The sequence below is a fragment of the Budorcas taxicolor genome, chromosome 14 (genome assembly GCF_023091745.1).
Source record: "Budorcas taxicolor isolate Tak-1 chromosome 14, Takin1.1, whole genome shotgun sequence".
In the NCBI taxonomy this organism is placed as follows: Eukaryota; Metazoa; Chordata; class Mammalia; order Artiodactyla; family Bovidae; genus Budorcas; species Budorcas taxicolor.
The window spans coordinates 94,089,515-94,114,490 of NC_068923.1; the positions used below are offsets into that span (position 1 = coordinate 94,089,515).

The following is a 24,976-nucleotide window of genomic DNA, read 5'->3' on the forward strand; positions in this document are numbered from 1 at the left end:
TCACAGACTGCACAAGCCCAGGTCCTCATCCTCACTCTTGGCAGCCTGTCTCCCTGGAAATGAGCCTTTTGACGTGGCAGAGTGGGTAACAACTGGAAATCTCTCCTGGAAAGACTTTTTATTTTCATGGAGGACCAAGGGGTCACTGGTTTAGGAAAACACCTTCACATGAAAGGCGGTTGTGACCATTTCAGCAGGTGAGGGGGCCGCATGGGGGGCTGAGCACGTTGTTGGGGAGCTCCGCTCGGGGGTCGTGGCAGGCCAGCCCCCCAGGCAGGGCAGGGCAGAGAGGCACAGGCAGTCTGTCTGGACCCCGGGAACCCCGAGGGAGCCCGGTGCCCGGCCCTGGGCATTGCTGCCTGTCTGTCTGGGGATCTCAGGCTTCCCGTCCTTAAGTCCCACAGTCTCTGCGGAGAAGCCACTTCAGCTTCACACAGAAGGTGCGCCCCTCCTCATGGTCTGCCCAGCAGTGCTGAGCCTCAGGCTGGGCTCGGCGGCAGCGGCTATGGGTGGGTTTCCTCTGCAGCTGCTCTTGTTCTGGCCCCCCTGGGTCTCAGTTGCCGCACTCACGGTCTCCGACCTTCCGACCTTCCATGCGGCTTGCAGGATGTTTAGCTGTGGCACGTGGGGTCAGTTTCCGGACCAGGGATCGAACCCTGGCCCCCTGCACTGGGAGTGTGGCGTCTCAGTCCCTGGACACCAGGGAAGTTCCTGCAGTTTTTGTGTTTTTTTTTTTTTTTTTAATTGGAGGATAACTGCTTTCCAGTTCTGCGTTGGTTTCTGCCCTACACCAGCAGGAGTCACCACAGGCGTCCGCAGTCCCCTCCCTCCGGAACCCCCATCCCCCACCCCTCCACCCCCCAGGGGGTCACGGAGCAGAACACCACTGATCCCTGGAAAGCCCAGGAAAGGGGAAAAGTGACGGCGTCCTCTGTTCTGTGCTTGACTTTCCCCCGGCATTTGACGTAGGACAAGAAAACCACTGAAGATTACTCCCCCTGCGCTGAAGACACCTAAACTCATGATTGGTTAACGCGGATTGTACAGATGTGATGTGTTGCTTTTGCACATCAAAGGCTGTTAAGACGTGCAGGGTTCCAATCTGGTGTGCAGAAGCACCCACTAACTCCCACACTGAGCTGAGTATTCAAAACCCATATTGCAGTTTGAACTTTCTAACAGCCCTGTCCTGAGTAGGAGATGTTATTGTGCTCATTTGAGAGACAAAGACAGAGAAGTTTGAATGGATGTGAGTGACTTGATGAAGTCACACACCTGGAAAAGAGCTGGAATTTGTCCTTGTGACTTCAATGCCCATATTCTTGCCATTATACCATGCTGCCCCCCCCTTAAGCATGTTAAAATCTATTTAATTACGAGCGACTAACTTGCAAGTCCCCAGGCCCGAACTGATGGAGTGGACCCTCTATAAAAGCCTTAAGTACCGAAAACCTACACGGCATAGGCTACGCCAGAGACAACACTTCTCCAGAATTGTGAGCATAATTTAATCAAAACCACACTGTACCCAAAGAGCAGACAGACATTCACCAAGTGTTTAACACTCTGGAGAAGGGTACACTGCAACATAAAACCCATCCAAGCAACATGCTTAAAACCGCATTTGCAAACATCATTCTGTATTCAACCAGAAACAGGATGAGTTTTAATTCCAGGGCATTAGTTCAGATCTGTTCTAGATTTGAGCTGATGGAAAATCGTTCCCTCCTGACAGCCACTCGGTGGCCGCGTTCACTCTCAGTAAATTGGTGCTCCCAGGAGGCGGTACTGCTGTGCACGGACCCCCAGGCCCGGCCTCTGCAGAACACATGGCAGGGCTGGGGAAACCCAGGACAGAAATCCGCTTCCTTGCAAAACATTCCCTAAAGGGACCCCATGCTTAAGGCAAAACAGATGCTCCCGAGAAACAGCCTCAGGCCCAGGGAAGCTCCCTGAACCCTCCGTTGGCCCAGATCTCCGCTCTTTCCAACCCTCTTCTGCGTCTACGCAGCCACGTCCGCGCAGACATAGGCGCGCAGAGACCAGTCGTCCACGACGGACCTCCTCGAGGTGAAACCTCAGAAGGACGGGCGGTCTTGGCACTGGCACGGAACTGGTCGTGTGGGCCTATCCGAGAGTAACATGAACAGCTGCCCCTGCTGAGCGCTGGCCGCGCCAGACCCTGGGCCGTGTGCTTCCTGTGGGAGGGAGGGTGAGGGAATGGAGGGCACAGAGGGCGGAACTGCCAGGATCCTGCGTCTAGCAAAGAGTGGCCCCAGGATGCAAACCAGCTCTGTGGGACTCAGAAACCTGAGCTCTAAATCCCCAGACTACACAGCCTCTCAAGACACAGCACCTCTATGAAGGCTCCTCTGAAAAATGGGCAAGTTGGACCAATTTGAGATTCCAGAGAGCCAAAAAAAAAAAAAAGCCCACGAGGCACTGGGGAATGCTTCCGTTTGCTGCCTAGACCTACTGTCATTGTTTACTGGAATTTTTAAAAATCCTGAATTCGAGTGCCTTGAGCCAAGACACCACACTCCTGGGCCCATCTGCCTTCCTGCCCAGTCTCCCCTCTGCCTGCTGCCCTTGTCCTCTGGTTTGTTTCCAGCTCCTACTCGCTCTGTACTGCATCTTCAGCTTGACCTTTCTTTGATCTCTGCATGGGGACGGTTACCCAGCCATGAGAGAAGGATGGCGAAAAGTAGAAACTGGTAAAGTCAGAGTGGGGGGTGCCGAAACTGACGGCTGTGTGATAAGATGGCAAGTTTGGGCTTCCATGAGGCATGACAAATATTATCCATCTATAGTGCCGATCGTGGCCTGGTATTCGCAGACTACCGTGTGGAGGATTCAGAGGCTGCACCTTGACTCAGCAGAGGGCCAAGGTTGATTCCCAGGCTCTTATCAGCCACAGAATGCTTTCTCTGGACAAAAGCTTTTAAAGACTTTATTAATAAAACAGATAAAAGTGAAGTTGCTCAGGCTGAAGCAGAGATGGGCCCCTGCAGTGCCACCCTACTGGTTTCCTTGAATTTCTACAGTTACTGACATACTGTGTTCATGGAAAGCCTCTTATTCCTTAGAGGATAATGTAGAAATCACTGACAAATTACTGACTCCCCAGTGTTCCTTTACCCTCTGACATACTCTGATCCCCTGAGACATCAAGAGACGAGGGAGATGCCCAGCAGCATCACAGAGGACGTAAAGGCTTCTGCTTAAAGCCATTTATTTCATCAGCTTTCACGTGGTGGCGAGATGACAATAGCAAAGATGGATCCCATGTCTGTTGTTCCAGAGAGATTCATCTGGCAAGCCAGATCCCTTCTATCTTGTCTCTGTGTCCAAGGCTGCTGTCATTTCCCATGTGGTGACTGCAGCTGCCTTCTAGCTGATGCTCTGCTTCACTCTCAGCCTCCATAATCTGTTCTCCATGAACACAGAGACTGAACTTCGGAAATGTTACACCAACTCACTTCTCCACTCAAGACCCCATGACAGCTTTACGTTTCACTTGGAATAAGCTTTCAAGTCTGATCACAGCTCCTGCATGAACTCCGTGGTGACATCCTCACCCATGATTTCCTGTTACTCTGCTCTAAAGCAATGGTTCTCAAAGTTTAGATCCTGACACCCATTTTAGAGTTTGGAGGCCAAGCTTGCTTTTATCCTAATACCGTGATGTTGTTTTCATGCCTATGTTCTCAGAGAACAAATATTTTGTTGATATGGTTCCAAATCCCACATTGCAACTTCCCTTTAAAAGACCATCACTTGTTGAGTTTTGATGCAGTATCAAAGAAGCATAACCACAAACATCTAAAAGGGCTGTTAAAATTCTCTTGTATTTTCCAACCGTGTATCTGTATGAAGCCAGGTTTTCTTCATATAAAACCAGAACAACACAATGCAACTAACTGGACACAGAAGCAGCTATGAGACTCCAGCTCCTCCAGCAAAAGCCAGACATGGAAGAGACCTGCAAAAGAATGCAAAACAACATCACCCTTCTCATTGAAATGCTCTTATTTTGGAAAATATAGCTATTTTAAATAAAATATTATTTATATTAATGTGACATGTTTATTGTCATACTTTTAAATGAATCAATACGTATTTTTAAATGTCCTCATTTTTAACTTCTAATATGACAAATATAGCTAGAATCCATACAACCAAAGCTTTTGGGAATCCTCAATAGTTTTTAGGAGTGCAACAGGGTCCTGAGACCAAAATGTTTGAGAATCACTGCTCTCAACTTATTGTCCTGTTCTTCCCCATGCTCAAAAGAGATCTATTCTAAGGAATGGGCCCACGGAGAAGTGCGGGGTCTGGGGACTCAGGAGAGAAGAAGGTGGACGCTCCAGTCTGAGTCTGAAAGGCAAAAGGAAACGGAGGGCCCAGCTAGAAGATGGCCAGGCTGACAGAGAGCTCCTTCTTGCTCAGCCATTCGTTCTGTGCAATGACCTGGATGACACGCACCCACGTAGGGAGGGCAGTCTGCTTCACTCTGTCATTTGACCCAAAGGTTAAGCTCATCCAAACTCCCTCACAGATGCCCGTGTTTAACTGAACATCTGGGGAGCCTGTGGCCCAATCAAGTTGATGTAAAATTAACCTTGACTCCTTCCTGTCTTCAGTCACCGCTCCAGTATTATGTGGTCAGAGTATTCCCCTGCGCCAGCCTACGTAAACTAATACCAGCACACACATCCCCTCTATCCTTGACCATATTATTTTCTTAGCATGTTAACACCATTTATAAAGTCTATGTCTGTTCTTTTATTTCTTCTTCCCTGTCTAAAATGTAAACTCCTTAGACTAGCAAATAGTTTACGTCCCTGTTGCTCAGAACTGGTACATAGTAGATTTCGAGGAATATTTGTTAACTCAGTGAATAGCTACGTCATACTACTTATTTAGATTAAAACCATAATTAGGATTTGAGGAAGCAGTTATTAGGGAGAAAGTATTGGACTGCTCTGAAGTGAACTGTGGTGTGCACATGTCAAGCATAGTTCTTGAAGCAAGGCAGATGATTATTTCACCTAAAATGTTGAAACTAGACCTAGAGTCTAGGGGAGGCTGGCTGCTCTACTTTTCAAGGTCCTCAGGGGCTCTACAGTGTGGCCCTTGCTTCTTGATCCAAAATGGTGGTTTGAGACCCAGCTACGTGTCTTCACTCCAAAAGAAAGGCAGAAAAAAACTAGTAAGAAAAGTGAGAGATGACATAAGCAGATGGAGAGATAGTCCATGTCCCTGGATAGGAAGAATCAATACTGTGGAAATGACTGCACTACCAAATGCAATCTACAGATTTAATGTGATCCCTACCAAATTACCAATGGCCTTTTTCACAGAACTAGAACAAAAACTTTCAGAATTCGTATGGAAACACAAAAGACCCCGAATAGCCAAAGCAGTCTTGAGAAAGAAGAATGGAGCTAGAGGAATCAATCTTCCTGACTTCAGGTTATACTGCAAAGCTGCAGTCATCAACACAGTGTGGTACTGGCACAAAAACAGAAATACAGACCAATGGAACAACATAGAAAGCCCAGAAATAAACCCATGCACCTATGGGCACTTTATTTTTGACAAAGGAGGCAAGAATATACAATGGGGCAAAGACAGCCTCTTCAATAAATGGTGCTGGGAAAACTAGACAGCTACATGTAAAAGAATGAAATCAGAACACTTCCTAACACCATACACAAAGATAAACTCAAAATGGATTAAAAACCTAAATGTAAGACCAGAAACTCTAAAACTCTTAGAGGAAAACATAGGCAGAACACTCGATGACATAAATCAAAGCAAGATCCTCTATGACCCACCTCCTAGAGTAACAGAAATAAAAGTAAACAAGTGGGACCTGATTAAACTTAAAAGCTTTTCACAGCAAAGGAAACTATAAGCAAGGAGAAAAGACAACCCTCAGAAGGGGAGAAATTAACAGCAAATGAAACAACTGACAAAGGATTAATTTCCAAAATACACAAGCAGCTCATACAACTCAATACCAGAAAAACAAACAACCCAATCAAAAAGTGGGAAAAAGACCTAAACAGACATTTCTCCAAAGAAGACATAAAGATGGCTGACAAACACATGAAGAGATGCTCAACATCGCTCATTATTAGAGAAATGCAAATCAAAACTATAATGAGGTATCACCTCATACCAGTCAGAATGGCCCTCATCAACACGTCTACAAACAATAAATGCTGGAGAGGGTGCGAAGAAGAGGAATAAAAATGCTAGGAATAAAACCACCATATGACCCAGCAATCCCACTCCTAGGCATACACCCTGAGGAAACCGAAACTGAAAGAGACACATGTATCCCACTGTTCACTGCAGCACTATTCACAATAGCGAGAGCGTGGAAGCAGCCTAGACGCCCATCGACAGATGGATGGATAAAGAAGTGGTGGTACAGACACACAACGGAATATTACTCGGCCATAAAAAAGAACACATTTGAGTCAGTTCTAATGAGGTGGATGAACCTAGAGCCTATTATACAGAGTGAAGTGAGTCAGAAAGAGAAAGAGAAATATCATATTCTAACACATATATACAGAATCTTGGCATATAGTACTGAGGAATTTATTTACAGGGCAACAATGAGAAACACAGAGAATAGACTTATGGAGAGGGGAGAGGGGAGGAGAGGGTGAGATGTATGGAGAGAGTAACATGGAAACTTCCATTACCATATGTAAAGTAGACAGCCAGCGGGAATTTGCTGTGTGGCTCAGGAAACTCAAACAGGGGCTCTGTATCACCTAGAGGGGTGGGATGGGGAAGGGAAGGGAGGGAGGTGCAAGAGGGAGGGGATGTATGTGTACCTATGGCTGATTCACGTGTAGGTTTGACAGAAAACAGCAAAATTCTGTAAAGCAATGATCCTTCAATTAAAAAATAATTTGTAAAAAAGTGAGGCAAAGGGTACATAACAGATACTTTTAAAAAAAGATTTTCAGAAGCTGTCATATAAGAATTCTATATACATTCACTTTCAGCTTTAGTCAAATGGCTATACCTGGTTGCAAATGAGTCTGAGAAATATGCCTTTAATCTGGGTAGACAGGTACACAGCTAAAACACTGGGGCAAAGAGAAAGGGAAGTGGGACTCCCCCTGGTGGTCCAGGGGCTGAGACTTCATGCTCTCAATACAGGGTCCTGGGTTCAACCCCTGCTCGGGGAACTAGACCCCACATGCCTCAACTAAGGCCCAGCATAGCCAAATAAAGAAATAACTAGCAGGGGAAGAACAGATACTTGGGGGACCGTCAGTTTCTGCTACGGCAGCTGTTGCTTTTGTGGCTGCTCAGTGGCTCAGCCGTGTCCAACCCTCTGGGGCCCGTGGACTGCAGCCTGCCAGGCTCCTCTGTCCATGGGGTTTCCAGGCAAGAACACTGGAAGGGGCTGCCATTCCCTTCTCCAAGCTATTGCTTCAGTCTGCCCTCTTCTGAAAAGGGGCTCCTCCTTTACCATTGGGGAAAGTCCTCACCCTACAGTGTTTCTTGGGGCCTTGGCAAATTGGTCTAGATGGCGCTTCCTTCACCAGATGTGGAAACGTGCCTCAGAGTCTGCATACCCTGCCCCTTCGGCCCCTGGACTGGGCAGAGGTGAGCACGCGGTCAGGCAGGCCAGGATACGCACTGCCAGACAGGGCGTCCTCCGAGAACCACAGATGCGTGGCAGAAGAAAACAGCTTTGTCCTGGGGTTGCTGAGCTGGGATTGGTGAATCCAGGGCTGCCAACATCCCCTGTACCTTGGCTAAGTCCCATCTGCAGCAGGGAGAAGCGAGGCTGACCCGAGGCAAGCAGCCCCACAGGGTGGAGTGAGTGAGTGTTAGTCGCCAAGGCAGGTCCAACTTGCTGTGACCCCAGGGACTGCAGCCCACTAGGCTCCCCTGTCCATGGGATTCCTGGGGCAGGAACACGAGTGGGCTGCCTTTCCCTTCTCCAGGGGATCTGCCCCCCCAGGGATCGGACCCGCGTCTCCGTGTCTCCTGCGTGGCAGGCACTCTTTCCCGTGTGAACCATCAGGGGGGCCTGGAAGGTGGAGAGATGACGTCATTCGTTCCTTGATCTGCTGGTGCCCGAAGTCTGACGTCTCAGATTCCTCTTTTGCTAAAGCTGGTTCTGGTTGACTCTCTGTCTCTTGCATTTGAAAGGCCTAGAGACTGTCTCCTTGAGTGAAGTAAGTCAGAGAAAGACAGATGCATGATATCGCTTATATGTGGAATTAAAAAAAAATGGTACAAGTGAGCCTATTTACAAAGCATAGGTAAGAGTCACTGATGTAGAAAACAAACTCGTGGTTACCAAGAGGGGAAAGGGCAGGAGGGGTAAACTGGGAGCTGGGATTTTGTAAACGGCCTCTTCCATTTAGCATAATGTTTGCAGTGTTCACAATCCTTCTCGTTTCCGGAAGCTTACTAGTAATACCTCTTCTTTATTTCTGATTTTAGTTATTTGAGTTTCCTCGCCCTTGGTCAATCTAGATAAAGACTTGTTAACTTTGTTGACCTTTTCAAAGAGCCAATTTCTAATTTTCTTGATTTTCTCTATTTTTTCCCCCTATTTTCCACTTTATTTGTGCTCTAGTGTTTATTCTTTCCTTCCTTATGCTTGATTTGGGTTTAGAAGGCGAGATACTAACATGAGCTCTTTCATCTTCTCCACGTAGGCATTTAGATGTAAATCATCCCGTAAGCAATAGTTAGCTGTGTCCTGTAAGCTTTGGTATGTGAGCCTCCATTTTCATTTATCTCACAGTAGTTTCTAATTTCCATTATTTATGAGTCTGTTATTTCATTTCCACTTATTTGTGGAAACTTCTTTGTGTTTACTGATTTCTAGTTTTACCCCACTGCATTCAGAAAACTATGAATCCCACCCTGTAAATTTATTGTGACTGTTTTATGGTTGAACATATGGTCTATCCTGAAGAATGTTCCATGTGCACTGGAGGAGAATTTGCATTTCACTTTTCAGTGGGATGGCCATTAGATCTGGAAGGTTTACAGCGCCGTTCAGGTCTTGTCTTTACTCCTTGGTCTTTTGCCTGAAGGCCACGCGCACTACCGAAAGTGGGTGTGTAGGTCTCCACCGTTACCGCTGAGCTGTCTCTCCTTCAGTTCTCCATTGTGCTGCATGTAGCTTGGGCCCTTGCTGTTCGGTACATATACACTTATAACAATTATATCTTCCTGATGGATCGAGCCCTTTATCATTATAAAATGTCTCTATCTCTAGTAACAGAAACGTTTGCTTTAAAAGCTCTTTTGCCTAATATTTGTACAGCCACTCAGCTTTTTAAATTGACTCCAGCTTCCTGTTTTGCATGGTATTTTTTAAAAGATTTTTTGATATGGGACATTTTAAAAATCTTTATTGAATTTATTACAATATTGTTTTGTTTTCATGTTTTGGTTCTATGGCCCTGAGGCACATGGGATCTTGGCTCCCTGACCAGGAATTGAACCCAGGCTCCCTGCATTGAAAGGCAAAGTCTTAACCACTGAACTGACAGGGAAGTCCCCACCTGGTATTTTTAGCCATCCTTTTACTTTAAACCTATTTCTAGCTTTGAATTTAAACTGTGTCTCCTCTGGGCAGTATACAGTCAATCTTGTTTTTTTTATTTTTAATCCAGTTTGACATCTCTGCCTTTTGACTGGATTGCTTAATTCATTCACATTTGTTACTAATACAGTTTTTGTTATAGTTTTTGTTACTGATATGGTTAGACATACATCTGTCATTTTAATTTTTGTTTTCTCATCTTTTTTTTTTTCTTTATTCCAAAATCACTGCAGATGGTGACTGCAGCCATGAAATTAAAAGACGCTTACTCCTTGGAAGAAAAGTTATGACCAACCTAGATAGCATATTGAAAAGCAGAGACATTACTTTGCCGACTAAGGTCCGTCTAGTCAAGGTTATGGTTTTTCCTGTGGTCATGTATGGATGTGAGAGTTGGACTGTGAAGAAGGCTGAGCACCGAAGAATTGATGCTTTTGAACTGTGGTGTTGGAGAAGACTCTTGAGAGTCCCTTGCACTGCAAGGAGATCCAACCAGTCCATTCTGAAGGAGATCAACCCTGGGATTTCTTTGGAAGGAATGATGTTGAAGCTGAAGCTCCAGTACTTTGGCCACCTCATGTGAAGAGTTGACTCATTGGAAAAGTCTCTGATGCTGGGAGGGATTGGGGGTGGGAGGAGAAGGGGACAACAGAGGATGAGATGGCTGGATGACATCACTGACTCGATGGACATGAGTCTGAGTGAACTTGGGAGTTGCTGATGGACAGGGAGGCCTGGCGTGCTGCAATTCATGGGGTTGCAGAGTCGGACACGACTGAGCGACTGAACTGAACTGATTCCTCCTTTAAGGTTTCCTTTTGCATTAAGTGTAACATTTTATTTCCTTTAATTGTTTTCACTATAGTTTTATGAGTTATTTTCTTAGTGGTTTCTCTAGGGTTTATCATATATATCTTATCAAAACCTAGGATAACTTGATTCCAGTGAGATATAGAAACATTATTCTTAACATGCTGCTGCTACTGCTGCTAAAAGTCGATTCAGTCATGTCCGACTCTCTGCGACCCCATAGATGGCAGCCCACCAGGCTCCCCCATCCCTGGGATTCTCCAGGCAAGAACACTGGAGTGGGGTGCCATTTCCTTCTCCGATGCAGGAAAGTGAAAAGTGAAAGTGAAGTTGCTCAGTCGTGTCCGACTCAGCGACCCCATGGACTGCAGCATACCAGGCTCCTCCGTCCATGGGATTTTCCAGGCAAGAGCACTGGAGTGGGCTGCCATAACATAACTGTTTCTTATTCCCTCTTTGGGGCTTTTATTGTTGTACATATCACATCTATATATTACTACAAAACCAACAATATGGTGTTATATATGTGCCATAATATAATTTTATGTCTATTAAAGAAACGGAGAAATGAAAGCAAGCATATACGCACGGAGCTTGATACAGTCACATTCGTATTCACCACTCCGGTTCTCTTCGTTTGTTCCTGTGGATTCAGACTGTGCTCTAGTGTCTTTCCCTTATTTCAGTCCAGCCTGACTCCCACCTACTGATTGCACTGTTATGTTAGATGGATTCCATTTCTATATGTTTTAGGCCTGACAATTGCTTTTAAAATCAATTAGGAGTAGAAAGGAGGGGACATGTGCGTTTGTGTTTTCTTTTATGATTACATAGTCACTTTTAGCAGCGTTGTTTCCCATGAAGGGGGTGTGCACCACCGGCTGCAGTCACTTGCTTTCAGCCTTAAGAACTCCCTTCACTGCTTCGAGTGAGGTGAGTCTGCTAGCAACACATTCCCTCCGCTTTTATTGGAAACTGTCCTTATTTGACTTCATTTGTGAAAGCTTTGCTGAACGTAAGATTACTCTGATAGTTTTTCTCTTCAACACTCCGACTGTGTCATACCCCTGTCTCCTGGCCTCCGCTGTTTCTGAGAAGTCAGGTACCGGTCTTGGTGGGATTCCTTTACATGTGATGAATCTCTCCTCGCCTGCTGCTTTCAGATTCTCCCCTTTGCCTTTGTTTCAACGTCTTTCCTGCGATGTGTCTCCTGGTGGGCCTCTGTGTGTTTTCTGCTTGCAGTTCGTTGGGCTCTTGAGATGCAGACTGACTTTCATCAAACTTGGGGTGTTGTTTCCAGCCATTCTTTCTTTTGATATTATTTTGTTCCCTTCCCTCCTCTTCTTCGGGGACGCCCATTATCTGTACGTTTATGCAGAATGGGGCATCATTCTCTGACACTCTGTCCATTTTTCTCCGTTCATTTTGTTTTCTGTCCTTTGGGCTGCAAGGTCTCTATCGATCTCACTTCCACGTCACTGATTCTTTCAAACGTGTTGGTCCCTCTAGTGAATTTTTCATTTCAGTAACACTTTTCAGTTCCAGAGTTCCCATTTGCTTATTTTTTATAACTTCTGCATCTTTATTCATATTGTTTGATGCGATGTTGTCATCATAGCTTCCTCTATTCCCTAAGTATAGTTTCTTCAGTTCTTTGAACACATGGACAATGGCTGCACAGAAGACTTTATTCAATCTGGTATCTAACCTGCTCACAGTTTATGCACACCGATTTTCTTCTGTGTATGAGCCCTACTTCCGTTTCTTCCCATGGCTTTTTTTTTGTTTTTAAATGGGACATCCTAGGTAATACACGGCAGCAATTCTGGATACAGATTTCTCCCCTCTCCTCCTGGGGCTTTGTGGGTGCATGTGAGTGCACGTGTTTATTTGTGTAGCGGCCTGGCTATACGCTTTTAATGAAACCTGTTTCTCCTTTCCCAATCGCGCCCGCACAGTGTGAGGCCTCGGCATGAGCGCAGTCATCCTGCGGTGACCGTGGTTTGAGCAGGGCTCTCCTTGACCTTCTCTTCCTCTGATCTACGTAGTCGTCTGTCTCTCTATATCACCGTTGGCTGTTAGGCTCCGCTAATTACATGGGGTTGTTCTCTTCTTTTTGACAATGTCCTGGGACAGAAACTGCTCCTCGGTTTTGTTAGGTAGGTAAGATAGGGAAAAGGAGTCCAAAATGCCGGTGGCGACAAGACAAGGAAGCGAAAAGCCGGCGAACATGGAACCAAAGGGCCGAGGACCGGAGTGAGGACCTCAGGCAAACAGCACGCTGGCTGGCCCAGTTTACACAGGACAGGCCCAGCGGGAGAGAAGCACAGCGGCAGAGCAGCCGGAGCCAGCCCGCCCTCCCCCGCGCGCCGGGCGCTCCTCTCCTCGTGTCTGTGGGCCGACGTGCCCTCGCGCCTCGAAGACGGATCTTCCCGCTATCTTCCAAGTGAAACAGAGCTCTCACACTGGGCTGTGCCGCCGACTATCCGAGGCCCGAGAGCGGGGACGCGGCGAGGGGGCTTTAATGCCGCTCCCTCCAAATCCCACGGCGACGAGACGAAGAACCGAGGAGCGTCCCGCGCGAGGCAGCCGCAGCTAATCAAGTGTCGTGCGTGGCCAGGCAAGGCTGCCGGCTGCTCTTCTCACATCAGGAAGGCTCTTAGGAGCCCTTTCTCGGACTCCTGGTGAAGCAGCCGGGCCACCGGTTCACTTGACACTCTCAGGGCTACCAGCCTTAACGTCTCACCCCCGAGTCTCCGTTCCCGGAGGACACGGCACCCCTCCCAGTACTGCCTGGAAAACCCCCTGGACAGCGGAGGCTGGCCGGCTGCAGTCCATGGGTCGCAAAGCGTGGGACACGACGGGGACACTTAACTGCCCCAAGTCTCCGTTGTTTTAGAAAGTGCCCTTGGGCTTGAACTTCCCCTTGTTCCGTTTCAAATAAAGCCAAGGCTTTGATGGGAGCGCCTCCGAGCGCTTTGTTCTGATTCGCCCCGGGCACACCCTGAGGCACAGCTCTAGGCGCGGGCCGGGACTGGTCCGCCTCTCTGAGACGGACGCCTGGGCTCCGCGCGGAGGCTGCGCGAGGGGAGCAGCCCCGGCCTCAGCTCGCCTCTCGGGCATGGTCTTCATCCGACGAGCCGGCTGCGGTGGCAGCGACCGGTGCTGCCTTCCTTATTCCCCGGCTGCCGGCCCAGCCGAAAGCGCCCGCCTTTACTCCGGGCTGGGGGTGGGGAGGAGCCGAGGCTGCGGCTGCACCCCCCCGCCAGGGCTGAGCTCTGATCGGAAGCCGGCCGGGGCTGGGGGGCTGCGCCCCCGGCTTGGGAGGCCGGGACGCTGTCACGAGGGCCCCAGCAGCCGCAGGCCACGCCTGAAAAGGAAGCCCGGGAGACAGTTTCACCCGCGCAGAGTGAAGGTTCAGTGCGGGGGAGACGCGGAGGATGGGTATTACTGGGTGGGCGCCTAACCAGTATTGTATTGGGTTGGCCAAAAAGGTTATTTGGGTTTTTCCGCAGCATCTTACAGAAAAACGCAAACGAATTTCGTGGCTAGATACATCATAGCGACAAGATTCACAGACAGCCTTGCGGACCCCGAAGCCTGCGCAGTAACAATGCAAGGAGCCAGCTGGGCAGAGGTGTTCGACCGGCTCCGTTGCTCCCGGACCGCTTTTGTACACTCCTTGAGATTCACGCCCTTTTTTCCTTTATAGGCGTGCCTCAGCTGGAGCCCCTGCAGGAAGCACTGGAAAAAGAAGTGCAGCAGCAGCCAGCTCTTGCGTTAAGTCTTCTGAATCATCAGGCAGTCACCTAAGACGCAGCCGAAGGACATCTGTTTTAACAAAAAACCCCTCTGTCTTCAATAGGAGACCAGTCATGAAGCTCCATTGTTTGATGAAGCATGGAAACTAAATGCTGACCTTTTAGGATAATAGTTGGCTCCTCTTGGAATGGAAAACAACTGCATGAGAATCAAAACCTGATGTGTGAAGTGTCCCCTCAAAGCAAGATAGTCAAAAGATGTTAGAAGTTTTCGCCAGGAAAACAGACATCTCTATTTTTTCAGTTAAGAAAAATACTTACCATTGCTAATTAAAACCACAATATTTAGAAATGAGGCCTCCCCTACCGCATGAAAGGAGCTGGTCCCATATCTGCAAGGTGTGAGGGACATGTGAGCCCTGGTGACCTCACATAGGATAACTCTGCATAAACGACTGTGAACAGAGGTGTCTGGAGAGCAGATTGTTAATCCACGCCAGGACACGCCTCTGTTACATTAGCAGAAAATGCAGAACACATGCTTGGACGTCTGCTCAAACACAAATCGAGCAGAGTATCACCGGCTTTGCCTCCTCAGACTGGGCGGAGGAGCAGAAGAGGAGTTCCATGGAGGCACGGTCTTCGTCTGCCAGGCACTGACGGCCGTGGCTGCGACACCTGGGAAACTGAAGGACTGTCGGCTTTGACCTTGACAAGTAGGAACCTTAAGATGACAGTCATAACAACGGTCTGTCGGCCAACCAACAAACCACCTACTGTGGTCAACGGCATTTCGAAAAAGGCCTTTTCATCAGCAAGCTACTAGGATGGACACACTTACCCTCCAAGCCTGAAAGGAATGAGTTTCATTAAGACTTCACTCTCTCAGCTCATGTGCAGTGATCAGCACCGATGAGCCACAGGGCCAGTCCTGGCATTGTTCTGTCCCTGGGTCTCAATGGTAAGACAGCTCTCTGGTACAGGATTACAGGCAAGGTCCAGGTGCTTTAGCAGCACGCAATCAAAAATCTTCATCAGATTTTAGAGCAGATCTGTAGTTAGAGAACTTGGCAAGGTGTCCCCTAGATCCCTCATGGCCTGCTTTAAAATACAGACAGTCCCCAACTTTCAATGGTTCAACCTTTTTTTTCAACTTTATGGTGGTGCAGAAGTCGTAAGCATTCAGTAGAAATCGGACCTGCGTTCCGATCTCATCTCCGGCCAGTGGGACGTGGTGAGGGCCAGCAGGGAGCCTTGACTCAGCGTCAGCCACGCGGCCGTGGTGGTAGACGACCCAGACACTCACCATGACCCTGAGCGCAGATGACCGCACTTGTTTTCACTTTCAGCTCAGCGTTCAGTAAACTACACGAGTCATTCAATACTTTATTCTAAAGTAGGCTTGTGTTAGATGATCTTGCCAAACTGTAGGCTAACGTTAAGTGTTCTGAGAATGTTTAAGACAGCTAGGCTATGATGTTCGGTACGTTAAATCCATTCGTGCCTATAATGTTTTCAACTTAACTATGGGTTTACTGGGACATAGCCCATAGTAAAGCAAGGAAAATCTGTCTCAAGAGTTTAGCTTTAGACTCCAGGTTGAAGCTCCTATTATTCCATTTGTTTATTTATTGTAACTCTACTTATAGGACCGAGCCACCCCGAGAGCAGGGGCCTTATTTTCTCCACGAGATCTTGTGCCCAGCAGGCATCCAGTGATACCTGCTGACCTGACGAGACCCTGATGACTATAGTCTGTAAAAGTTCAAAAACGAATTATAGTGGCTGATGAGCATCATAGGGAGCTGGTCGTAGGAAAAAGATGAGTCTGTCCAAAGAGACAAGCGTTTACAGTCAACTGAGAATGTTCACGTTCGCACCTCTAACTACAAAATGTCTAACACATATGTCCGAGCAGATGCAGAGAATCTAAAGTTGAAGCGTAAGTTCTTTTTAGAAAGTTCAGATAAAACTTAATAAAGGCTGTTTATTTCAAGAATGGAAATAAGGACTTTATAACCTGGGTTTCTCACACAATGTGTAAACGTGCATTTTCTGTATAGTGAAAGTGTTAGTCACTCAGTCGTGTCCGACTCTTTGTGATCCCATGGACTGTAGCCCGCCTCTCCAGGCTCCTCTGGCCAAGGGATTTCCCAGCAAGGATACTGGAGGGGGTAGCCATTCCCTTCTCCAGGGGATCTTCCCAACCCAGGGACTGAACCTGGGTCTCCAGCACTGCAGGCAGATTCTTTGCCAGCTGAGCCAGTAGGGAAGGAGTGACAGAATCATCACAAGAGTGGCAGGAGACGGTCTTATCCAGACTTCTCGTTTTTCAGGAAAACAGCCCTGCTGCGGCTGGGTGATATATTTGAGGCCCCAACACTAGATACTCTAGTTGGGATTCGGAACCCAGGTTTCCAGTTGTCTAGAACCAGGATCCCTGCACAACATTACTCACTCTCTGGCTGATGAAATCACCTTCTGCTTTCACGGCCAGTTCAGTGCAACCTGAGCCCCTGAAAGTGAAGTGCCGGCAGGGACTTGCAGTGACAGCAGATGGTCATTCGCAGGACAGGGATGTGACCTACGCCCTCTGACTCACCGTCCAACAGGAAGGACCTCACATGGCCAGGGAACACGTTGTAGAGGTAACAGTTTATCTTGAGAAATACATGTTTTTTTCCAAACCTTTTCAGCCTGTCCCATCGGCTGAGCCCTTTCCTCTCTCTCCACTGTGTTCATAGTAACTAACATGTGCCTGTCACAGAGAATATCTGTACAGTCAACTAGCTGAAAAAACCAAAGCCCTCTAGAGCCCATTTCTCAATGTTTGAAAGTAAGAAAATGAAGGGATATATTTGATGCAGTTCTCCTTTGTACTGAACCCTGCACGTCAGCCTGTATGCTGGCGTGCGAGCTTGTAACAATCATGCCAATCAAAATAAGGAAGTCACCTAAGGGGACACCCATCAGAGTCACTCTCGACAACATTCCAAAGAGATGCTGTCATCACGAAGCACTGACGGACACACTAGAAGCCCGTGAACCACAAGCACTGTATGCGGTTCACATCCAAGAGAAAGGTGGGGGTGAGGGTTAGTGCCGAGTGCTGTGATCTCTGAGGACTAGGACTGCCGTCTTATTGGCAATATTGTCACAAGCCTAGAGCATGGGAAAGGAGTGGGTATTCAAAAATACTGTCGGCCACACATACACCACCCAGGGTAAAACAGGTAACTAGTGGGAGCTGCTGTGTAACCCGGGGAGGTCAGCTTGGTGCGCCATGACAACCTAGACAGGTGGATGGGAGGGGGAGGGGAGGCTCAAGAAGGAGGAGAGATATATATAACTACAAAAATGCTGTCTAAAGGGTGAAATGCAGGAAGGAAGCGAGAAGAGAAGCAGGTACGTTGATTCACTTTAAAACACAACACAGATGACTGTTTGAAAAGTATCTGCAAAGGAATTACATTTATCCTGATTTTGTGTCATCCACATTGACAAAACAAAGGTATATCAGGCCCTATGAACTATGGAATAAAGAAGAGGGCAACAGACGATGAGCTGGCTGGATGGCATCACCGACTCAATGGACAGGAACTTGGGCAAACCCCAGGAGATGGTGAGGGACAGGGAGGCCTGGCGTGCTGCAGTCCACGGCGCTGCAGAGTTGGATGGTCTTGGCGGCTGAGTAGCGACAGTCAGGGAAGGAGGAGGGGAGGGACGTGGGGTGGGGGATTAAGCACAATACAAACTATTACGCAGAAAAGCAGTCATACGGGTTTACTGTACAATCCAGAGAACACAGCCAACACCCTTATAGATGGCGTATGACCTTTAAACGTTGTGAGTCACTATATCGTGCACTTGTAACATATAATGTTGCACCTCAGCTACACTTCAGTGAGAAAGAAGTTAAAATGTCATTAGCCATCCAAAAAAAATGTGGCACTGAAAGCAGAAAATGTGTTTGCAAGAAGCCTTGAGAAGAAAGGATTTTTATCTTGTCAAAGAAGCAACCACAATTTTTCTTAAAAGAATCAAAGAAAGCAACTCTGAAGAACTCTTCTCACCCTTTTATTTATTGTCTCCTTCTGGCCCTGGGTCCCACACAGTAAACATCTGTGTCCCCTTAAGATTTCAGCTCCCCTGCTGAGCAAGGGGCCTGCTGGCTTTTAGCTTTACAGTTTGCTTATTCTTTTGCAAAGAGGCGGCCAGAGGAACGATAATTTAAACAGCAAGGCACTGGGACTTCCCTGGCAGTCGGTCCAGTAGCTCAGACTCCTTTTTTCCCCTGCATGAGGCACGGGTTCAGTCCCCTGGCTGGGGAAGCTCACATGCTATGTCATCAAAGACAAACGAAAAAAAAAATTTAATAAAATAAAGGAAGGCGCTGAAGAAGAGGGATAAGCAAGTGAAATGTACAAGGTCAAAGGTCTACAGCAGAGGCCTTTCAAGTAGGGTGCCCTGTACTGCAAGGCGCATGCGAGACCAGAGGACTCGTTAAAACCGCTGCTTCTATGGATCTGCGCACAAATGACAGAGACTCTCACTTCAATCCTATGTCAGACACGTGAGGTACGTCTCAGCAGCAAGGAGCTGGGGACGGTGGTCATCCTGGGCCTCACCGATTCCTGTGTTTCGACATATTGCAGTTGAACCAAATACCACAAAGTAGACAATGGTCTTTCAAAGAGTCCTGCCAAATGGACTGAAGACAATACACGTAACATAAGCACCAACAGCTGAAAAAGAGCCATGCCCACGCTCCTTTCACAGCATGAGCTCTTCCAACGCCACATTACCGGATGGAAACGCGGTGACTGACTGTGTCGGTCAGCGCTGTCCAGCACAACTCACTGGGATGATGGAGACGCTCTAGACGGGCGTGCCTAACATAAGTTACCGAACACCTGAAATGCAGCTGGTGCAACTGAGAAACTGCGTTTTAATTTTTCATACCTAATTTAAATACTCACATGTCCCAACGGCTACTATACGGACAGTACAAGTCTGAGAGAGAACACTCTCAGGCTGGAATCCAAATGCGTTTCCTTACAAACTGTGACCTCCTGCTTAATGTTTCTACACCTCTATTTCTTCATCATAATCATACCAACTATCTCATATGGTTAAAATTAAACTAATGCACAAAGGTACTTAGACTACTGCATACAATATAGAAACTTTATTATCTCCTAAGCAGATTAGAGAAGAAAAAAATTATTAATTTGAAAAATGGAGAAACAAATACTTCTCGCTAATGAATCTTGAACAAAGCTTACATTTGAGATATTAAATAGTTTCTACAAGACTACTGCAAGTTGTGGGACATCCACAAAAATTTTATTTCATTGTTATCTTATGCATTCTTGTATACGTCTTATAATGAACATTGTAGATATCAATACTACTATATAAACTATGTAATTTCTTTGTGAATGATATACATTATTGAAAAGACAAAGACTGGCAGCATGAATTAAAAAAAAAATCACCAACCAGACCGAACTATGCTGCTGCTGCTGCTGCTGCTAAGTCGCTTCAGTTGTGTCCGACTCTGTCCGACCCCATGAATCGCAGCACACCAGGCCTCCCTGTCCATCACCAACTCCCAGAGTCCACCCAAACCCATGTCCACCGAGTCAGTGAAGCCATCCAACCATCTCATCCTCTGTCGTCCCCTTCTCCTCCTGCCCTCAATCTTTCCCAGCATCAGAGTGTTTTCAAACGAGTCAGCTCTTCGCATTAGGTGGCCATAGTATTGGAGTTTCAGCTTCAACATCAGTCCTTCCAGTGAACACCCAGAACTGATCTCCTTAAGGATGGACTGAGGGGGTTGGATATCCTTGCAGTCCAAGGGACTCTCAAGAGTCTTCTCCAGCACCACAGTTCAAAAGGATCAATTCTTCTGAACTCAGCTTTCTTCAGTCCAACTCTCACATCCATACATGACCACTGGAAAAACCACAGCCTTGACTAGACAGACCTTTGTTTGCTAAGTAATGTCTCTGCTTTTCAATATGCTGTCTAGGTTGGTCATAACTTTCCTTCCAAGGAGTAAGCATCCTTTAATTTCATGGCTGCAATCACCATCTGCAGTGATTTTGGAGCCCCCCAAAAATAAAGTCTGCGACTGTTTCCACTGTTCCCCATCTACTTCCCATAAAGTGATGGGACTGGATGCCATGATCTTAGTTTTCTGAATGTGGAGTTTTAAACCAACTTTTTCACTCTCCTCTTTCACTTTCATCAAGAGGCTCTTTAGTTCTTCACTTTCTGCCATAAGGGTGGTGTCATCTGCATATGAGGTTATTGATATTTCTCCTGGCAATCTTGATTCCAGCCCAGCGTTTCACACGATGTACTCTGCATATAAGTTAAATAGGCAGGGTGACAATATACAGCCTTGACATGCTCCTTTTCCTATTTGGAACCAGTCTGTTGTTTCATGTCCAGTTCTAACTGTTGCTTCCTGACCTGCATACAGATTTCTCAAGAGGCAGGTCAGGTGGTCTGATATTCCCATCTCTTTCAGAATTTTCCAGTTTGTTGTGATCCACACAGTGAAAGGCTTTGACAGAGTAAAGAAAGCAGAAATAGATGTTTTTCTGGAATTCTCTTGCTTTATCGATGATACAGTGGATGTTGGCAATTTGATCTCTGGTTCCTCTGCCTTTTCTAAATCCAGCTTGAACTGGTTATAGAACTTGGAAGTTCATGTTTCACGTATTGCTGAAGCCTGGCTTGGAGAATTTTGAGCGTTACTTTACTAGTGTGTGAGATAAGTGCAATTGTGTGGTAGTCTGAGCATTCTTTGGCATTGCCTTTCTTTGGGATTGGAATGAAAACTGACCTTTTCCAGTCCTGTGGCCACTGCTGAATTTTCCAAATTTGCTGGTATATTGAGTGCAGCACTTTCACAGCATCATCTTTTAGGATTTGAAATAGATCAACTGGAATTCCATCACCTCCACTAGCTTTGTTCATAGTGATGCTTCCTAAGGCCCACTTGACTTCACATTCCAGGATGTCTGGCTCTAGGTGAGTGACCACACCATCGTGATTATCTGTGTCATGAAGATCTTTTTTGTACAGTTCTTCTGTGTATTCTTGCCACCTCTTCTGAATATCTTCTGCTTCTGTTAGGTCCATACCATTTGTTTCCTTTATCGAGCCCATCTATGCATGAAATGTTCCCTTGGTATCTCTAATTTTCTTGAAGAGATCTCTAGTCTTTCCCATTCTGTTGTTTTCCTCTATTTCTTTGCATTGATCGCTGAGGAAGGCTTTCTTATCTCTCCTTGCTATTCTTTGGAACTCTGCATTCAAATGGGTATATCTTTCCTTTTCTCCTTTGCTTTTCGCCTCTCTTCTTTTCACAGCTATTTGTAAGGCTTCCTTAGACAGCCATTTTGCCTTTTTGCCTATCTTTTTCTTGGGGATGGTCTTGATCCCTGTCTCCTGTACAATGTCACGAACCTCCATCCATAGCTCAGCAGGCACTCTGTCTATCAGATCTAGGCCCTTAAATCTATTTCTCACTTCCACTCTATAATCATAATGGATTTGATTTAGGTCATACCTGAATGGTCTAGTGGTTTTCTCTACTTTCTTCAATTAAAGTCTGAATTTGGCAATAAGGAGTTCATGATCTGAGCCACAGTCAGCTCCTGGTCTTGTTTTTGCTGACTGTATAGAGCTTCTCCATCTTTGGCTGCAAAGAATATGATCAATCTGATCTCGGTACTGACCATCTGGCGATGCCCATGTGTAGAGTCTTGAGTTGTTGGAGGAGGGTGTTTGCTATGACCAGTGTGTTCTCTTGACAGAACTCTATTAGCCTTTCCCCTGCTTCATTCTGTAGTCCGAGGCCAAATTTGTCTGTTACTCCAGGTGTTTCTTGACTTCCTACTTTTGCATTCCAGTGCCCTATAATGAAAGGGACATCTTTTTGGAGTGTTAGTTCTAGAAGGTCTTTTAGGTCTTCATAGAACTGTTCAGCTTCTTCAGCGTTACTAGTCGGGGAATAGACTTGGATTACTGTGATATTGAATGCTTTGCCTTGGAGATGAACAGAGATCATTCCGTCGTTTTTGAGATTGCATCCACGTACTGCATTTCAGACTCTTTTGTTGACCATGATGGCTACTCCATTTCTTCTGAGGGATTCCTGCCCGCAGTAGTAGATATAATGGTCATCTGAGTTAAATCCACCCATTCCAGTCCATTTTAGTTTGCTGATTCCTAGAATGTCAACGTTCACTCTTGCCATCTCCTGTTTGACCACTTCCAATTTGCCTTGATTCATGGACCTGACTTTCCAGGTTCCTGTGCAATATTGCTCTTTACAGCATCGGATCTTGCTTCTATCACCAGTCACATCCACAGCTGGGTATTGTTTTTGCTTTGGCTTCATGCCTTCATTCTTTCTGGAGTTATTTCTCCACTGATCTCCAGTAGCATATTGGGCACCTCCCGACCTGAGGAGTTCATCTTTCAGGGTCCTATCTTTTTGCCTTTTCATCCTGTTCATGGGGTTCTCAAGGCAAGAATACTGGTTTGCCATTCCCTTCTCCAGTGGACCACATTCTGTCAGGCCTCTCCACCATGACCCGCCCGTCTTGGGTGGCCCCGCGGGCATGGCTTGGTTTCATTGAGTTAGACAAGCTGTGGTTCGTGTGATCAGATTGCTAGTTGTTGTGACTGTGGTTTCAGTCTGCCTGCCCTCTGATGCCCTCTCTTAGCACCTACCATCTTACTTGGTTTTCTCTTACCTTGGACGTGGGGTATCTCCTCACAGCTGGTCCAGCAAAGCGCAGCCCCTGCTCCTTACCTTGGACGTGGGGAACTACTGTTTGTCAAGAAACTTCAAAAGTCACCATACTCCACTGTGATAAAGAGAGGAGAATCTAAATAATTAGATTTTGCTTTGTTAAACAGTAATGATGTTTTTAATTAAATAAAACCTGACAAATTAAATAAAAACTGTCAAAGTTTCTAGAATAGCTGGTTGTGAAAAGCCTACTTTGGTGACAAAATAGTTCACACAGTAAAAATACCAGGGTAACACTGAAAATACCTATGGAATAAATAAATTTTCTAAAATTCACAGGAAAAAAATCCACAGTCCAGTAAGTTTGGGAAAGAACAGTGTTAAACACATTTCTTTACGACAAGACTTCTTGGATTTTGTGATAAGCTACTGAGGGTCATAGTGAGTCTCAGAGGAAACATGTAGTTTCTCAACTGTACCCAATCATAAAATCTCCATTTTCTTATAGCATCTAATTGGAAACTTTAAAAAATTTGCTTTTTGGGACTTTCTTGGTGGCGAAGACTCTACGATGCCAATGCAAGGGGCCTGGTTCAGCCCTTGACCAGGGAACTTGATTCCATACGCCACAACAAAGACTGCAGACCCCATGTGCTGCAAGCAAGACCAAGCACAGCCAAACAGATACACACATAAATTAAAAAAAAAAAAAGTCATTTTCAAAGGCTAGCTCCTCAGCCTTCTCTTCTTTAGAAGGATTTTTTTAGCAACAGTATTCCTCCTTGTGTGTCTCATAGTTTTCCGTCTTTGACCTCTCAAATATCCCTCCATGAAGTGCATGCATTTTCTTCTAAAATCACAAGGTGAGGAAAGTAAACTTTTATAGCTCTTCATGAAGTAAATAATTAAGGTTATAGAAGTGATCGAAACATAGTTTAGGATTACAATTGGATCAGTAAATTTTCCCTTAGCAAGTAGCTGCATCTATCCTTCATTCAGTTACGCCACTGTCAGCATCCTAAATTACCACTGTACATTGTCTAAACTAAGAAATCAACATCGTTATGTTAACAAAACGCCAGAATGTATTTAGATTTCACCAGCTTTTTCACTAATGTCTTTCCTGTTGCAGGATCCAATCCAGGAAATCCCACTGATTTATCGTCGTATTTCCTTGGTCTCCTCTTGTCAGTCAGTTCAGTCGCTCAGTCGTGTCCCACTCTTTGCGACCCCGTGAACTGCAGCACGCCTGGCCTCCCTGTCCATCACCAACTCCCAGAGTTCACCCAAACTCATGTCCATTGAGTCGGTGATGCCATCCAACCATCTCATCCTCTGTCGTCCCCTTCTCCTCCCACCTTCAATCTTTCCCAGCATCAGGGTCTTTTCAAATGAGTCAGCTCTTCGCATCAGGTGGCCAAAGTATTGGAGTTTCAGCTTAACATCAGTCCTTCCAATGAATATTCAGGACTGATTTCCTTAAGGATGGAATGGTTGGATCTCCCCGTGGTCCAAGGGGCTCTCAAGAGTCTTCTCCAACACCACAGTTCAAAAGCATCAATTCTTCGGTGCTCAGCTTTCTTTATAGTCCAACTCTCACATCCATACATGACTACTGGAAAAACCATAGCCTTGACTAGACGGACCTTTGTTAGCAAAGTAATGTCTCTGCTTCTTCATATGCTATCTAGGTTGTTCATAACTTTTCTTCTAAGGAGCAAGCGTCTTTTAATTTCATGGCTGCAATCACCATCTGCAGTGATTTTGGAACACCCTAAAAATAAAGTCAGCCACTGTTTCTTCTTCTATTTCCCATGAAGTGATAGGACTGGATGCCATGATCTTAGTTTTCGGAATGTTGAGCTTTAAGCCAACTTTTTCACTTTCCTCTTTCACTTTCATCAAGAGGCTCTTTAGTTCCTCTTCACTTTCTGCCATAAGGGTGGTGTCATCTGCATATGAGGTTATAGAAATTTCTCCCGGCCATCTTGATTCTATCTTGTGCTTCTTCCAGCCCAGCAT

At 46.2% G+C, this 24,976-nt stretch overlaps 1 protein-coding gene across 1 annotated transcript in view; it reads right to left on the minus strand.

Moving 5' to 3' along the window:
* Nucleotides 1–3,863: 3,863 nt before the first annotated feature.
* Nucleotides 3,864–24,976, minus strand: part of TAF2 (TATA-box binding protein associated factor 2) — a 118,803-nt gene continuing 97,690 nt past the window's right edge. Inside the window, exon 27 of the mRNA XM_052651634.1 lies at nucleotides 3,864–3,982. Within this exon, the coding sequence (XP_052507594.1) occupies nucleotides 3,888–3,982 (95 nt within the window). The 3' untranslated portion in view covers nucleotides 3,864–3,887. The remainder of the gene's footprint in view (nucleotides 3,983–24,976) is intronic.